The 18,405-nt window shown below is 51.0% G+C and overlaps 1 protein-coding gene across 5 annotated transcripts in view; it reads right to left on the minus strand.

Annotated features, from left to right (window-relative positions):
- The window catches only part of NUP188 (nucleoporin 188), a 115,114-nt gene that overhangs the window by 87,409 nt on the left and 9,300 nt on the right, over positions 1 to 18,405 (minus strand). For all 5 annotated transcript variants that reach the window (XM_073541002.1, XM_073541001.1, XM_073541004.1 and 2 more), the window contains 7 exons: positions 5,559 to 5,770; positions 5,000 to 5,111; positions 4,720 to 4,920; positions 4,552 to 4,641; positions 4,407 to 4,472; positions 3,168 to 3,287; positions 2,961 to 3,087 (listed from right to left, as the gene is read on the minus strand). In XM_073541002.1, the coding sequence (XP_073397103.1) occupies positions 2,961 to 3,087; positions 3,168 to 3,287; positions 4,407 to 4,472; positions 4,552 to 4,641; positions 4,720 to 4,920; positions 5,000 to 5,111; positions 5,559 to 5,770 (928 nt within the window). The remainder of the gene's footprint in view (positions 1 to 2,960; positions 3,088 to 3,167; positions 3,288 to 4,406; positions 4,473 to 4,551; positions 4,642 to 4,719; positions 4,921 to 4,999; positions 5,112 to 5,558; positions 5,771 to 18,405) is intronic.

Below are 18,405 nucleotides of genomic sequence, written 5' to 3' on the forward strand. Positions count from 1 at the left end.
CAACTTCCCCTCCGGCTTGGCCGCCGAGGCCTGCGACTGGGCCCCCTGAATCTCCCTTTCCAATTCAGATGAGACCTCTGCTATCACAACCCCAGGGTGAAGAATGGAGGACGGTGGCTCAGGGGGCGACACCGTCTGAAAACTGCGTGATAAGGCGTCAGCCTTGACATTCTCAGACCCTGGACGAAATGTAATTGTAAACTGAAAACGGGAAAAAAAAAAGTGACCAACGGGCTTGTCTGGGCGTTATTCTTTTAGCAGACTCAATGTACGACAAATTTTTGTGATCCGTGATCACCGTAACCGGGTGACTGGCCCCCTCCAAAAAGTGCCTCCATTCTTCAAACGCCAATTTGACCGCAAGAAGCTCTCTATTGCCTACGTCGTAATTTCTTTCCTCAGCAGAGAACTTCTTGGAAAAGAAAGCAAATGGCCTGAGGTTGGTTAGAGTGGCAGGCCCTTGGGACAACACCTCCCCCACCCCACCTCAGAGGCGTCCACTTCCACGACGAATGGTTTGGACAGATCTGGCTGCACTAGCACAGGAGCAGACATAAAACATTTTTTCAGCGTCACAAAGGCCTCTTTTGCGAGCGAGGACCAATTTCTCACATCCGCACCTTTGCATGTTAGATCCGTGAGAGGTTTGACCACTTGCGAAAACCCCCGGATAAATTTGCGGTAATAATTGGCGAACCCCAAGAAGCGCTGAAGACCCTTAAGATCTCGGGGTTGCACCCAATCCGCAATGGCCTGCACCTTCTTGGGGTCCATGCGAAAACCCTCACCGGATACAATTAACCCCAAAAAGGACAACTCTTGTACACATTTAATACACATTTTTCCAATTAGGCATACAAATGATTTTCTCTCAGCCTTTGGAGCACAGTTCGTACATGTTCCAAATGAGAATACTTGTTGGGGGAATATATCAAAATATCATCTAAGTAGATAACGACAAAACGACCAATGAGATCCGAGAATACCACGTTGATGAAATTCTGAAATATGGCAGGGGCGTTGGTAAGACCAAACAGCATGACTAAATTTTCAAATAGTCCCTCGGTCGTGAGGAACGCGGTTTTCCATTCATCCCCCTCTCGGACCCTTATCAAATTATATGCCCCCCGAAGGTCCAGTTTAGAAAACCACTTTGCCCCTGATAGTTGGTTACATAAATCGGGAATTAACGGAAGGGGGTACGTATTCCGTACAGTAACTTGATTAAGCTCCCGGAAGTCGAGACAGGGACGTAACCCGCCATCTTTTTTCTTTACAAAAAAGAAACCTGCCGCCACAGGTGAGACTGAAGGACGTATGTGTCCTTTGCGCAGACTTTCAGTAATGTACTCCTTCAAAGCCAAGCGCTCAGGACCGGATAAATTAAACAGACGGGCTTTGGTGTAATTTAGCCCCCGGGACCAGCTCAATAGCGCAGTCAAAGGGTCTATGTGGCGGTAACGTCTCGGCCTCGCTTTCGGAGAATACATCTTCGAAGTCCTTCAGGCATTCCGGAATACCTTCCAGCTCGACAGATGATACAGACACAGATTTAACAGGTTCAACCAGCAGTGTGGATTTATCATATAACTCAAAATCATTAAACCCCCATTGTACAATCTCCCCCGTTTTCCAGTTAATAACTGGGTTATGGTGTTGTAACCAGGGCAAGCCCAACACCAAACCTGCAGGTAGATTGTCCAGCACAAAACAACTTATGTATTCCACATGAGTAGCGCCCACTCTGAGCGAAAACACATCAGACAAAGCGAATTCCCTCCTTAGTGAGGGGAGATGAGTCAATGGCCATCACCTTGATCGGAACCTTGAGCCTAACTGTCCCTATCTTGCAGTGTGTGACCAATTGGGAGTCAATAAGCGGATAATCAGGCCCAAGCAGAGATCAAAACCAAACAGACATAGGAGGTACCAGGCAGAATCCAAAGCGATATCCAGGGAACAGACCGAGTCATACACAGAGAATCAAGCAACCAGAACACAGCACTAACACACTCAGGGGTCACCACACAATCCCAAGGGCAAGAGTATAACTGACAGGGATGGGAGCGTCCTGAGGCTATAAGAAGCCTCCCCCAGAACCAGGGAGAGGCCACAATCATAGCCCCAGGTGTGCAGGTAAGCCTGCATCGGGATCACAACCTTTAACCCCAGAAATGCCAGTCATCAGCACTGGTTCCAAACATTAACCCCACGTGTGCGAGTCAAACCCGCACTGAGATCATGACAGGGTCTTCATATAAGGGAAAAAAAAGAAAATGTCCCTAGAGAAAAGTCAGAACAAACTTTCACTGTTTGATCTGGTAAGACTGATGTGACGTACCAGGTCAGACTCATCACACAGCCGGCAGCTGCGCAGGAGGAGAGCAGAGCTGTGTGTCATTGCACACACAGCTCCAAAGTATTCCCTGATGCCTGAGATAGATACAGAGCCGTGTCTGTAATGATGCACAGCTCTTCTCTTGTAATAACAGTAGGTGCTGGCAGTGAGATCAGTGCGACCTATTAAATATCATACACAGAGAAAGCCGGTTCTGACCTTCTCTGTGGGCCACTGCTCCCTTCTTCATCCTAGTTATAATGGGGTACCGCTATCCAGGGAAAAAAAAGTGAGACCCTCCCCAGAAATAAATCTGTAAGTCCCCCTAGGATGGAGTGGAAATTATCATATTAGTTGCCACAAACTTTACTAGCTGATGTTTCCGCACGGGAGATGAGAAAATAAAAAAAATTAAAAAAAAACACCTTTCGTTTTATTCATCTCTGCAGCCACTATTCCATGATGTGGCCAATCTCACATGCTCAAACTAGTTAAAGGTCCTCCTTAAAGGGTACAATCATTTTAAAAAACTTCTGACGTTGTTGGTGTCCGGTCACTAATCATAGATCAGCCCATTTCGAGACAACACAAAACATATTATACATAGAAGTCAGACAATTACCTAAAGCATACAGCAGTTTGGTGCTCTGTCTCCTCCACAGTGTCTCATCATCATGTGACATGACATCGTGGGGCTTGTGCTTATAATGCTCGGTGTAAAATGCCATCCTATCCAGGAAGCTATAGGCCTGGGAAAACACAAACAACCAGAACTAAGTGCAACGATTTTATAAAAGAGTCGAGATATTTAGTTCATTTATCTCGTTACCTTCCGAGCCGTGGACTTGTTTGAGACGAGAGCAGTAAACAACTGAAGCAGCGGAGCCAACTGATAGGGGAACATTGTACACACGCTGTCTAGTAAGATCCCGAGGCCTATGGTGGTGTCCTGAAGGAAGACATGTCAACAATCACCTTACCGCAAACACAAACCAGGAGGCGTTATAGGAAAGGCAAGATGTACACGAATACTACAAGGTCCAAAAATCTTTAAAGGAGCACTCCAGTGGTAGCAATCATGTCTAATGAGTGCAGTAAGAAACTCATAGGTTGTCATTTCCTGCCGTTTTCTGTGGAGTGCTGTCCCGTTCTTGCGTCACATGACTGCAGGTGTAACCCATTGTGTGGAGGCGGATGTGACGTTCTTAGTGCCTCGTTCTGGGGACTCGTTTCGAGCAAATGTAAAAAGTGTGTGAATTGGTGGGTTAGAAATGCGGCCACATGAAGCTGGAACGGACCGGAGGTCCGCTGAAAAGGGCAACCAGTGGCTGTAATACTGCAAAGGGAGAAATAGAGAAAAAAAAGAAAAAAAACACCTCACTGCAGTGGTCTTTTAAAAAGGTATGCAGAACTTGCTTAAAGTGGTTGTTCACTACTTGAACAATCCAGTCTTAAGTTCCAGAGTACCCCAAATAAAACAAGAAAAGCTTACGCTCTCCTCCTGCACAAGCACTGGCATAGCGATTTTGACGACGGGTCTTCCAGCACTCCTGGGCTGCTCCGCTCACACTTCTGAGACGAAACTCTGATGTCCAGGGAGGTGTGAGTGCTGCAGCCCATTAGTGGATGCTGATCAATGCGACGCCACCACTGGGAGACCCGGGGCCGACATCAGTGCAGGAGGCGAGTATAAGCTTTTCTTGTTGGATTTGGAAGTTAAATAAGAGGTTATCCAAGTAGTGGACAACTCATTAAAAGTGTAACTGAACTTTTACAAAACTTCTGATATGTCACAAGATTTGCTCAGTTGGGGTCCAGGTGCCGTGACCACACGATTGTCAAAACAAAAGGAAGAGAGACAAGCTTAATCAACAGAGTGCAGATCTGCTCAGACACTGGACAGACTTTCTATAGAGCTCACCTTCAGTCTTAGAGGAAAGCAGGGCTTTTCTGAGCGCTTCCAGCCTTTCGTCTCAGCACCTGGACTCCCACTGACTAAAACTTCTGACATATCTCTATGACATGTCAAAAGATCTCCAAAACCTATTGTATGATCCCAGGTACTCACCGTATTCCAGAAGAGATCTGAGAGGTTTGGGGCGGTCAGCACTTGACAAGCCGTATCAATAATATCCTGACGGGATGACAATATTTATTAAATGGATTAATACTAATATGATTAGATAAGTCTAGATGTATATTCCAACTTTTACCTGCTGTTTGCCCAACGTATGCTCTTCCATGGAAGTCAAGGCAAAACACAGCAGACTGTAGACGCACAGACATGCCGTGCTGGTGGTACACTGCAATAGTAATACAAAATAAAAATTATAATCATGTCGTTTAGTGAAATCCTGCTCATCATTGCATTGGATTCTTACATTATTCTCACCGCTACCAAGGGCTCGCAGCATACTTGTCAAATACTTGAACACGTGGAGCTGGACGGCAATGCTGCCCATTTTTCGGATGGTCGTGGCCCCTTCATCTGGACTCAGAGTGTGCCGCAGCAGAGCCCAGGCTAGGAGGACGGGAGCGTGGTGAGGGATATCCCCAAACGTTAGCAAGATGTTGTCCATGTCCTGTAGAATTGGCATTAATGGGATGTGGTTGGGTGGGGGTAAACAAGTCAGTTTCAGGGCCGATCAGGGCAAACCTCACCTTACAGAACTGCTGCTCGTTGGTAAAAGGGTGCTCGAGCTCATCCTTGAAAACGTAGTCCTGAACAGAGTCCATGTCGATGCCTTCCAACAGGATGAGAACTTCAAAATATCTGTAATGCAAAAAGGAGGAATCTTCAGATACTGAAAACAAGCTTTTTACATCAACTATCTGCGGGTCAGTAATAAATGTAATGGGACCTGCATGTATCAAGAATGGGGCCTTGATGAGCAGCGCTGCAAGTGGAATAGTGAGTGGATCAATTCCAAGTATATGTTATAAATGTACAAGATGCATATCCCTTGAATATCTGACAGACGGGGGTCCAAACTCTGAGACCAGCACTAATATGGGGACCAGAATTCCTCGTATCATCTGCCTGGATGCAGAAATGCATAAGCTGGTTCTCCAAGCAGGGGCACATCCAGCATCTACTAGATATATATGATAATACATCTATATGTTTAGTGAAAGAAATCATTTATTACCAACATCTTCCTTTAATCTAGGCAATGTAGATGACCACAGGAACTGCTGACACACAATTATGAACACTCACCCGATTCGGTCTATTAAAGGGTCAAAGCTTTGCTCAATCAAGTGACGATTTTGTTGTCTCCGTCCAAAACCTTGTTCTTTGAACAGCTTGGCGAGTGCCAGGAGGTTGGAGGGGGAGATGGAAAAGTAGGCATAATAGAGGAAGATGATCTCCAGCAACATTGCCTGCTCTCGTAGACACTGCGCAAACCACCGGGACACCTGACGTTCGGTCTAACAGAACAAAGCAGTGAAAAAAATAAATCAAGGATTGTGTTTGTGGATGGCAGATGATTTTTTTTTTAAGAAAAGTCAAAAAAGGTACATGAATATCGAAAAAATGCATGAATACCAATTACCTAATATGCACCAAGTATATAGTAATGAGAATATTAATCCCTTCCCGATCAGGCGATTTTCTTGTTTTCTTTGGGCTTTTCCTCCTTCTTCCAAGGGTCATAACTTTTTTATTGCTCTGTCCACATAGCCATATAGAGGCTTGTGTTTTGCAGAACGAGTTGTACTTTTGGATGCCAACATGATTTTATCATTTAATGTACCGGAAAGCAATAAAAAAAAAAATCCAAGTGTGGTGAAATGGCAAAAAAGAGGGATTTTTGGTACGCACCAAAAAATCTCTTTCTTGGAGCCTTCATTGGGGGACACAGGTCACTATGGGTGTATGCTGCAGTTGCTAGGAGGCTGACACTAGGCAAAAAAGGAAAATAGCTCCTCCTCCGCAGAATACACCCACCAAAAGGCACAAAGTACCTCAGTTAGTGTTAAAACAGTAGAAGCAACCAAAAACTTAACATATGTACCAACCCAGCAACGAAGGCACATAGGCCCAATAATGGTACAAACAATTAGAGAGAGTGCTGAGTGTTAGGCATCAGGTTCCTGCCTCTACATAGGAGGAATCTCAAGCCTTGCCTTCTGCGGTCTCCCATTTCTCTCCGGCCGCAGAGGAGCCTGCTCAGCAAAGACGTCGTTCCCGGCGTCTTGCTCAGTCTACTACTGTTGGCTTGGTTACTGCTGCCAATCAGGGTTCAGCTATAATAACCTGCAATAGCCAGCAGCAAGCAGCTCTTGGGACTAAGCCCTTCTTTCAGCCCACTGAGCATGTCCGTGGGAAGTCCTCTCATTGGAGGTCTGAGGTCACATGCTCAGGTCCTATTGCTGCTCCCATTGGACCACTAGGAAGGTCCCGCAAGGACACTGCTATAAAAGAGTCGCATGGCCACACGGCCATGCGCTAGTATAGTCAGTAATTGGTAGTGAGGTGTGTGATGATGGATGCTTGCGAACCGCTGAATGACTCATTATGAAACCCCTTCCCTCTGATACGCATGTTGGTAGGGTTTAGAGTTCTGAGTCAGTGCCGAGCGGTGGCACAGCATAGCGCTGCAGTGCTTCCGGCTCCTCTCACACGTTATGCCAGAGTGTGTCATCTGCACGAGACATCTCTGTACCGCATACGCCGCAGTGTCCGTCTCAGTGGTGCCGTGCACAGTTACTGCGCTTTCCAGTGCTAAGCTTAGGCTGGCTAGTGGCATCCGCTAGGGCGGCGCTGTCCGCAAGCAGTGGGGTAACACAACTGTCGGCTGCACCCTGTGACTGCTAACAGGGCACAGCGTTTCTCTAGGGTTAATCCCTGGCGCCGCAGTAGCGGTTCCCTAAGCCGTAGTCTGTGAGGTAACAGGCTTCAGCGTCTCTTTCTGCGGCTCTGTGCTGTAACATTCACTTCTGGACACACCGGGTCAGCGGTTACTCCACCGGTGTTCAGGTAGTGTCCGCCATTACCGAGCAGCAGTTTACCATCTCTGCACGGTGGACTCTGGGTTGCGATCGCACTTTATTATATTTTATATTTAGTGCGATCCGCAACCATAACACTGTGTCCTCCAATGAAGGCTCCAAGAAAGATTTTACGGCGAGTACCAAAAATCGCTTTTTATCGCTTCATTGGGGGACACAGGTAACCATGGGACGTACCAAAGCAGTCCCTAGGGTGGAAACAATAGAAGCAAGTTAAAACGGACTCAGGTCAGCCGATACGTAACAGTCGCCTGCAGCACCTTCGTTCCCGGGCCTGCATCAGACGAGGCATGGGTAGAGGCATGGGTATGGGCATGGGTCACAGCCTTACAATCTGCTTACAATCTGGAAAGCCGAGGCCTGGTGAGAAACAGCCCAGGAGGCCCCCACCGCTGAGCAGAGTGAGCTTTCACCCCCAGAGTAGGCTGTCTGTCCTGAAAGCGATATGCCTCCAATATTGCCAAACTAATCCAACGGCAATAGTGAACCTAGAAGCTGGGAGCCCATTACGACGACATTCAGAGATGACGAACAGGACGTCAGATTGACGAGAAGGAGTAGTCCTTGAACTCTGACAGCTGACGGGATGCAGCTTGTGGAGGGACAGAAGGATGGACAATGTCTTCATTGATGAGAAATGAAGAGGCCACCTTAGGTAGGAAGGAAGGAACAGGCCTGAGAACTACCTTGTCCCGATGTAGAATCAGGAACGGTAGGATAATGCCGCTAATTGGAAACTCTCCTGATGGATGTACTGCAACTAAGAAAACAACACAACTTTCCATGACAGGAGAGAAAACGTAATCTCTTGAATGGGCTCAAAAGGAGCGCGCCAAAGACAAAGGTTAGAATCCTATGGACCTATCAGAAGACGATAAGGAGGTGCCAGGTGGGCGACTCCTTGAAGAAAGGTTTTTACCTGGGAACGAGAGGCTAGATTTCATTGGAAAAGAATTGACCGAGCGACAAACCAGAGTCAAGACCTGTTTGTAGAAAACAAAGAATGGAAGGAAGAAAAAAGGACATAAGGACCAAACCATTGTCCTCACTCCACCAGAAGAAGGCCTTTCAGTATCTGTAGTAGATACGCAAGGATAGCCTGAACGACCTGATGGGAAAAACCAGCCTCCCTGAGGACTGCGGCCTCAACGGCCATGCTGTTAAACTCAAAGACTGTTAACTCTAGTGGAAGAGGGGGGTCTTGAGAGAGAAGGTCTGGAAGCCTCCAGGGAGCGTCCATGAGCATGTTCACCAGCTCCGCTCGCCAGGCCCTTCTTGGCCAGTCCGGAGCTATCAAGAATACGGGGATCCCTTCTGCCTTTATCTTTTTCACGACTCTCGGATCAAGGGGAGAGGAGGAAAAAGATAAGGCAGTTGGAATCGCAACCAATGGCTAGCGGATCCCAGGACCTGGCTGCAAACTGAGGAATCTGTGGTTCATCTGAGACGCCATCAGGTCGACGTCTGGGGAGTCCCATTTCTGGAATATCTGGATGAAGACGGCGGGGCTGAGCGACCACTCATCCGATGCGAGACATTGATGGCTCAGAAAGTCGGCTGCCCAATTTTCTACCCCCGGAATGTGCACGGCTGATATGGCGGAAACGTGACGTTCTGCCCATCACAGAATCCTTGTTACGTCTATGATAACCTGTTTGCTGTGAGTTCGGTCTTGACAGTTTATGTAAGCCACGGCCGTAGCATTGTCTGACTGTACGCGGACTGGCTGGCCCGCGAAGAGGGTCTGCCAGTGGTGAGGGGTAAAGAAAATTGCCCTGATCCCCAGGAGATTGATGGGAGAGCGGCCTCTTGGGCGTTCCAGTGGCCCTGCGCTGTGTGACGAAGAAAAAAATGCTCCCCAACCGAGGAGACTGGCGTTGGTGGTGATGACCTGTCACCGGACAGGAAACAAGGACTTCCCTCATAGGACTGATGCTGATAGCATCAACAGGTCAGGCACTGCCTCACCTAGAGAGGTAAAAGCACGGGTCGATCCAGGGAGACGATCCTCTTGTCCGAAGGAGACCAGAGGGCCAGCTGAAGAGGACGGTTATGGAACTGGGCAAAAGGAACAGCTTCCTTGGTGGCAATCCTCTTCCGTAGAGCTCTCATGCAGGACCGTAGGGGGAGAGAAGCTGGTCGCTTTAGAGTACGGATCCCCTGGCAGAGGGATGAAAACTTCTCCAATAGAAGGAAGACACGGGCTTAGTTTATGTCGAACCTTATACCCAGATCCACCAGCTGCTGAGCTGTGGTCAGGGAGGACTTTCTGTTGATAATCCAGCTGCGATAGACCAAAGAGTCCAGAGTAATTTGAAGACTCTGGTCGCAGTCTCAGCGGGGCGCAGTCTCATCGGGGCGGGACAGTCCCTTGATCAGAAGATGTCCAAGTAAGGAATTATGAGAATCCTCTTGAAGCGCAGGATGGCCATGACCTTCGTAAATAATCTGGGGGCAGAGGCCAGGCCGAAAGGAAGGGCCGTGAACTGGTAAAGATTCCTCCTGGATCGCAAACCGTAGGATCCTCTAATGCTGAACACAAACAAGAATGTGAAGAAATTCTCATGTTTCCATGGAGGCGATTACCGAATCGCTTGAGATCCAAAATCAGATGGAGCGATCAGTCTTTCTTCAGGACTATGAAAGGAATAGAGTAAAAACCCGAAAACCATTAGTCATTAGTTCCAGGGGACGGGTACGATTACTCCTGTGAGTAGTAGGGAAGAGACGGCATGAAGAAACCCTGGGGCCTGCGACTGATGTCTTGGCGGGCCAGAGAGAAAGAAACGTCTTCCTGGGGAAAGAGTGGGAAGAAAATTTGATTTTGTAACCGGAAGTCACTATCTCTCTTGAGATTGAAGTGACCTTTTCCTGTTAAAACAGGATTTTTTGGGTTGCTTACCGTAAAATCTGTTTCTCGGAGCCTTCATTGGGGGACACAGAGACCATGGGTGTATGCTGCTGCCACTAGGAGGCTGACACTATGCACAAAAAAAGGTTAGCCCCTCCTCCGCCGTATACACCCCACCGACCGGCAGGAAGTTCCTCAGTTAGTGAGAAAGCAGTAGGAGAAGTAACAGAATAGATTGAGAACAGAACAAACAACTCAACTGTAACAAACCGACAAACATAAGAACAGGAGTTGTAGAACATGGCAGGGTGCTGTGTCCCCCAATGAAGGCTCCGAGAAACAGATTTTACGGTAAGCAACCCAAAAAATCCTGTTTTCTCGTTCGCCTTATTGGGGGACACAGAGACCATGGGACGTCCCAAAGCAGTCCCTGGGGTGGGAAACAAACTTCCATCAGGCCAGTGGACTCGCCACCGCAGCTTGCAGAATCCTTCTACCTAGGCTGGCGTCCGCCGAAGCGTAGGTGTGGACCCTGTAGAATTTCACAAAGGTGTGAACCGATGACCACGTTGCAGCCTTGCAAAGCTGCAGCGCGGAAGCTCTGTGGCGCACCGCCCAGTAGGCACCCACCGCCCGGGTAGAGTGCGCTCTGACCCCTGGAGGGGCCACTCGATGCTTGACCCGGTATGCCTCCAAAATTGCCGATCTGATCCAGCGCGCAATAGTGGCCTTTGAGGCTGGGTGACCTTTCCTCGCCCCGTCAGGAATGATGAACAGAGGGTCTGACTTCCGCAAGGAAGTCGTCCGGGCTAGATAGACTCTCAATGCCCTGACTAGGTCCAGCTTGTTCAAGGACCACTCCCGAGGGTGAGCTGGGCTCGGGCAGAAGGATGGCAGAACAATGTCCTCATTGAGGTGAAACGAAGATACCACCTTCGGAAGAAAAGAGGGCGGAGGCCGCAGAACTACCTTGTCCTGATGAAGGAGAGCGGCAAGAAAGTGTTGCTAATTCCGACACGCGCCGGATGGAGGTAATGGCCACCAGAAAGGCCACTTTCCAAGAAAGGAGGGAAAGGGAAACGTCCCTGAGAGGTTCAAAAGGTGGACCCTGCAGCACCTGAAGAACCAAATTAAGATCCCAAGGATCCACGGGCGCTCGGTACGGAGGAACCGTGTGAGCCACACCCTGGAGGAAGGTTTTGACCTGGGGCCGGGAGGCCAGCGTTTTCTGAAATAAAATGGACAGTGCCGAAACTTGACCCTTCAAGGAACTGAGAGCAAGCCCCGCATCCAGCCCTGCCTGCAGAAACGCTAGAATAGAAGGGAGCGAAAAAACCAAGGGCGCGATGTCATTGGTCTCACACCAGGAGAAATAGGCTTTCCAAGTACGGTATAAGATCTTCGAAGAAGGCGGCTTTCTGGCGCGGATCATGGTATGAAATACCCGATCAGAGAATCCTGCCCGTCTCAAAACCTCGGTCTCAACAGCCACGCCGTTAAATTGAGCGACCGAGAATTGGGGTGGCAAATCGGGCCTTGAGACAGCAGATCTGCCCTGTCGGGAAGCTTCCAGGGGGCGTCCGCGAGAAGGTTGACAATGTCCGCGAACCAAGACCTTCTGGGCCAATTCGGGGCGATGAGGATGACTGGAATCCCCTCTGCTTTGATTTTCTTCAACAACTTGGGAAGAAGAGGCAGAGGAGGGAACAGGTAGGGGAGCTCGATCTGTGACCAAGGGACGGCCAGAGCATCGGCGCCCACTGCCAGAGGGTCCCGAGACCTGGACACGAATTGTGGGACTTTCCTATTGAGGCGAGATGCCATGAGGTCTACATCCGGAGTTCCCCACCGACGGCAGAGCAGATGAAACACGTCCGGATGTAGGGACCATTCCCCTGCCGCGAGACCCTCGCGGCTGAGGAAATCGGCGGCCCAGTTGTCCACGCCGGGAATGTGAACCGCGGAAATCGTTGGAACAAAGGTCTCTGCCCATTGAAGAATTCTGGACACTTCCGCCAGAGCTGAGACACTCCGTGTTCCCCCTTGGCGGTTGATATACGCCACCGCTGTGGCATTGTCTGTCTGAATCCTGACAGGCAGGCCCTTGAGGCGCCTTTCCCAGTGGACGAGGGCTAGATGGATCGCTCTTATCTCTAGGACATTGATCTGCAGAGCTGATTCCTGAGTCGACCATCGACCCTGAACAGTGTGATTGCGGAACACTGCACCCCAGCCGATGAGGCTGGCGTCCGTAGTGACAATCTGCCAGTGAACGGGAAGAAAAGACCGCCCCAAGAGAATGAGGGGAGACGTCAACCACCAGTTGAGAGACCGCTTGATCCGGCATGAAAGGCGAACCGGACGATCCAGAGACAGAGCCAACCTGTTCCACCTGGACAAAATGGCCTGCTGGAGTGGCCTGGCGTGAAATTGGGCAAAGGGAACTGCCTCTATCGCCGCCACCATCTTCCCCAGGACCCTCATGGCTGTCCTGAGGGATGGAAATCGTGTGATCTGTAATGATCGCACGCCCTGCTGCAGGGAAAGGATCTTGTCTTGTGGGAGAAATACCCTTGACCGACGAGTGTCGAACAGAAGGCCCAGAAACACAAGACGTTGAGTAGGGACCAGACAGGACTTTTTCCGGTTGACAATCCATCCAAAACTGGACAGGGTGTCTAGAACGATCGCCACACTTAGGTGGGCCTGTTGAAAGGAGGGAGCCTTGATCAGGATGACGTCGAGGTACGGAAAAAGAACGAGACCTCTGATCCTCAACAAGGCCATCAACGCCGCCATAATCTTCGTGAAGACTCTGGGAGCGGTGCCGAGCCCGAAAGGAAGCGCAACGAACTGGTAATGTTCGTGGTGAATCGCAAACCGCAGGAGCTTCTGATGTCCGGGAAATATGGGCACATGTAGATAGGCGTCTTGGATGTCTATGGAACCCATGAATTCCTGCTCCTCCATGGAAGCAATTACCGAGCGTACTGACTCCATCCGGAAGTGGCGAAGACGAACTCTCTTGTTGAGTAACTTGAGATCCAAGATGGGCCGAACTGCCCCGTCCTTTTTCGGCACCACAAACAGGTTTGAATAAAACCCTGTGAAGCGTTCCGATTCGGGAACGGGCACAATCACCCCGGAGCTGAGAAGAGAGGCGATGGCTGAACCGAACCCCGGGACCAAGGCCGGATCCCTCGGCGGACGGGATTGGAAGTAACGATCCCGTGGAAGAGAAATGAACTCTATTTTGTATCCTGTTGATACAACCTCTCTGACCCAAGCGTCCTCTACTGAGGCGAGCCAGACGTCGCTGAAGAAAAGAAGTCGACCTCCCAATTGGAAGGGACCCACGGGAGACCGATGGTAGTCATGCGGATGTAGACCGTCCAGATCTAGATCTGGACGGTCTTCCCTGGGAAGAGTGGGACCGCCAGGACGGAGTGGGCCTGAAGGAAACCTTCTTTCTTTCCTGACGTGCCTGTGGCCTTTGCTGGTTGGAAGGGTTTTCCGCCGTATTGAAACGGCGGAAAGTCCGAAAGGGACGAAACTGACGCCTTGGAGGAGGTCTGCGAGGCTTGGAGGGGAGAAGAGAACTCGTACCTCCGGTAGCGTCCTTAATAATCTGATCCAATTGTGATCCGAAGAGACGCACTCCCTGAAAAGGCAGATTGGTCAGAGACTTTTTAGAGGACAAGTCCGCCTGCCAGGCCTTGAGCCAAATTGTACGTCGGATTGCCACGATGTTACTTGATGCCTGAACTGCGCAAGATGCGGCATCCAAGGATGCAGAAAGCAGATAATCCCCCGCATGGGAAATCTGATTGGCGAGATCGGCCAAATGCTCTGGTCGTGCCTTATCCAGAATGCCCTGCCGAAGGTCGTCTGCCCAAGTGGATATGGCCTTTGCTGCCCAAGAAGAAGCAAAGACTGGACATACCGCTGCTGATTCCGCTTGGAAGGCAGATTTTGCTAGAGATTCTATGATCCTATCATTAGAATCTTTTAGAGATGCCACACCTGACAGCGGAAGGACCGTACTATTAGAAAGTCTGGACACGAGAGGGTCCACCGAGGGAGAAGCGGCCCAGTTGTCCGTGAGCTCTTTAGCAAACGGGTACAGCACGCCGAGACGCTTTCCTCTTTGAAAGCGTCTGGTCGGATCTTCTCTCTCCTTTGTAAAAATCTTTCCAAACTCAGAATGGAAGGGAAACACCCTGGATGGTGTTTCCGCCCGTCTGAACGAAACCTCCTGATCTGAGGATTTCGCAGGGGCGTCAGCGATGTCGAAGGTATGGTGAATCGCGGCAATGAGGTTTTGCACCGTAACCTTCATGTTCGCATCCTGGTCCGAATCCAGCTCTAAGACCCCTTCCGATTCCGAAAGCGCTTCACCTGACTCGGGAGAGGAGGCCTGAGAGGGAGACTGCTGGGGACTATGGGGTGAGGTAGGACGAGGGGAGGACTCCGCCTGGAGGTCCTGCCTGTGCCGCTTGCGACTGCCGCTGGCTGGCTCAGATGGGACGTCCTGAGACGTGCTGGGTCCCGCCGAAGCTCCCAAGGGCAACTTGTCCAGAACGGCTACTAGGGACTGAGACACCTTGGTGAGGTCTGCCACTGACTGTGATAGAGAGGAGGCCCAGCCCGGCATGGGGGGCTCACTCACCACTGGGGCTATGGATGGCTCCTGAGCGGCGTCGGGCTGGATTGGATTGCTACAGTCCAGGCAGAGGGGAGTGAACTGACCTGAGGGAAGTTTGCGATTGCAAGAAGAGCACGCAAAGTACTTGACTAAGGTGCCAGAGGAGGCAGGGGGACGAGCGCGGTCAGACTTAGAATTAGACATACTGACGGACAGTCACTGAAGCCTTGCCGGAAGGTTGGGGGACAGGAGGCAGAGGAGGGTGTCAGTCTGCAGTATGCAGAGCTACTCACGGTCCGGTGTCCTATCGCAGCTTCCAATAAATGGAGATGCACGGTTCGTCCGGTTTGCAGGGGCACGGCTGACGGAACAGCGTCCGGCTGACAGGCTGCGAAAATGGCGGCAGCCAGAGAGGAGCCGAGAAGGAAGCGCGCGCTTTCCTGCAGATGCAGAGGAGGGAGGTAGGCGGGGCTAGGCGCCGATGATAAAAATGGTGCCACCCGCTAAGATGGTAGGGTGGGAGGGACGGCGCCGCCTCCGGGACGCTCAACCTGAGGGGAGAAGGCCGTGGGCGGGCTTAGAGCGGGCGGGAGGGAAGCCCGCCCGAGAATGGAGGCGGGGGGCGTGGCCGCGACGCCGGACAAGGCCCCAGATGAAGCCGGGGCCTGGATTAGGAGAGGCGGCCGCCTGCACAGGGCGGCGCGGAGGCGTCGCAGAACCGCCGCGGTGGCCGCTACTGAGGACAGCTAGGACCCGGCAGAGGGGGGGGGGGGGGGGGGAAGAGCTGTCCGATAACCAGCCAGGGCCTAAATAGCTGCAGCAGCCGCCTGGAGACGACGCGGAGGCGTCGCAGCACTGTCACAGCGACCGCTGCCGAAGAATCCATGGAGTGGCCTGGCGTGGAACCCGCAGGGGAGAATGGGACTCAGGTCTCATACTTACCTTCCTGATCCGTTTCATCCAGCGTACTGTTTCAAGGAGAGTATCCTGCGCCTCAACCGACCGACCGGCTCTGGTAGGCGAGTGGGTGGGAGACGGGGAGCGAGGACCATCTGGAACGCCACATCCATGTTAGGGGTCTTGGTCCTGCTGTAGACCTATGAGGATACGGGGTGGCAGTGCACGCCGTACTCATAGTCTCTTTGTGGGACTACAGATGTGACTATTCACACTGTATCCCTCCGGAAAAACCTGAAAAGAAACGACGCACATCGAGGTAGATATGGGTCTAATCAAAGACCCGTGTCCACCTCCTACTGACACTAAGCTAAACTGAGGAACTTCCTGCCGGTCGGTGGGGTGTATATGGCGGAGGAGGGGCTAACCTTTTTTTGTGCATAGTGTCAGCCTCCTAGTGGCAGCAGCATACACCCATGGTCTCTGTGTCCCCCAATAAGGCGAACGAGAAAAGGACATTTAGGCTTGGACAGGGGAAGCAAGGTGCTTTTCCTGCCGGTGTCATCCGAAATTATTTGATCCAGCTTGGACCAAAAAGTCTAAAGCTTTGGAAGGCAAGACCAGTGAGGGACATTTTTTACGGCGGATCCGCATTAAAAGCTTTTAACCAGAGAATGTGGAGTAAAGCAATGATGTTGCTGGTAGCCCTGGCGAAGCAACCAGCCGCATCTAAAGAAGCGGTCATGAGATACTTGCCGGCAAGGGCAATCTGATCTGCAATTTCATCCGGAGAAGCTGCCGCTAGAATACTCTGACAAAGCATTCTTGCCTAGGCAGACATGGACTTTGCCACCCAGGTGGAGGCAAATATGTGACAGAGGGAGGCGCCAGCTGCTTGAAAGGCTGACTTAGCCAAGGATTCAATCTGTCTATCTGTAGAATACTTAAGAGATGCACCGTCTGGTAGAGACAGGACTGTCTTGGAAGACAGGCGAGAAACCGGCGGATCCACATTAGGGGATTCTGCCCATTTACCAACGAGGTCTGGCCTAAAGGTATAGAGAATATCTAGCTGCTTCCTTCCTGGGAAACGCTTTTCAGGGTGATCCCAGTGTTTAGACATAATTGCTTCAAATTCCCCGTGATTAGGGAAATTCCAGGAAGGACATTTTACCTGTTTGAAGGAAACAGAGTGCTCCTGATCAGGTGCCTCGTCCTCCATTAGGTTCAGACTATGAATAATTGCCAAGAAAAGGCTATTGTCCATTGACAGAGCCTACCTGATGCCAGCGACAACAGCAGAAAGAGCTGAGGAAGCTGCCTGTAGAGAGCGCAAAATATAGCTGTGTCCCCCGTGAGCAGAGCTCCAGCAGGACTGCAGAGCACGTAGGATATGGTAGTGTGAATAGACTCATTCTTACTCTGCTTGTCCCCACCACCGCTGCAATCTGCCGGCAGGCAAAAGAGAAAGCCAGCGTCCTATTGGCTGACACGCCAGGGGCGTCAACAGTCAGGACATTCTGCCAACAGGTGAAAACGAAGGTCCCCTTCCGATTGGCTGACACGCCAGGGGCGTGAACAGCCGGGAAGGAGAAGGTCCGAGATAGGAGCAGAAGAAGGTGCGCAGAAAAAACACGCGCTGCGGGGGGAGGGGGGGGGGGGTGTTGCGTGGCCAGCTCAAAAGAAGAGGAGGAAGACACGTCATATAGGATAAAAAGAGTGCGCGATTTTAAACGCACGCCGGCGACTGGCTAAAGGAAAGTAGGAAAGGGGTGTGGCCAGCAAAGAGACAAGGCTGAAATTTGGCCCTTGAGCGAGCTAAGCGCGAGGCCTGACTTTAATCTGGATTGAAGGAATTACAAAATGGCCGGAATGGAAAACACCAGAGGGGATCGATCATGATTCTTGCACCAGGAAAAGAAGGTTTTCCAGGTGCAGTGATAGATGCGCATGGACACAGGCTTCCTAGCACTAATCATGGTGGAAATCACGTCATGAGAGAACCCAGCCTGTGCTAAAATCCAGGATTCAATGGCCACGCCGTCAAAGACAGAGCCCCGGAGTTCTGGTGGTAAATCGGGCTCTGTGAGAGTAGATCCATGCGATCCGGAAGTCGCCACGGGACATCGGCGATTAGATGTATCAGTTCTGTGTACCATGCTCGGCGCGACCAATCTGGCGCGACTAGGATCACTGGTACTCCCTCTGTTCTGATCTTCTTGATGACCCTCGGAAGCAAGGGAAGAGGGGGGGGGGAGATGTACGGGAGCCGGAACCGGTGCCACGACAGAACTAGGGCATCCGCTCCGACGGCGCATGGATCGCACGTTCGGGCAATGAATCGAAGAACCTTGTTGTTTAGTCTTGAGGCCATGAGATCCACATCCGGAGTCCCGCAACGATGACAAATCTGCTGAAAGACTTCCGGATGAAGAGACCACTCTCCCGAGGCAAGGCCCTGGCGACTGAGAAAGTCTGCCGCCCAATTGTCTACGCCCGGGATGTGGATTGCTGAGATGGGCGAATGGTTGGTCTCGGCCCAATGGAGGATGTGACTCACTTCGTGCATGGCCTTCCTGCTCCGAGTACCTCCCTGGCAGTTGATATACGCTACAGCCGTAGCGTTGTCGGATTGGATCCTGATGGGGTGACCTGCGA

Source organism: Dendrobates tinctorius, unplaced genomic scaffold (genome assembly GCF_039654945.1).
Source record: "Dendrobates tinctorius isolate UK_male_01 unplaced genomic scaffold, ASM3965494v1 ptg000120l, whole genome shotgun sequence".
Lineage (NCBI taxonomy): Eukaryota > Metazoa > Chordata > Amphibia > Anura > Dendrobatidae > Dendrobates > Dendrobates tinctorius.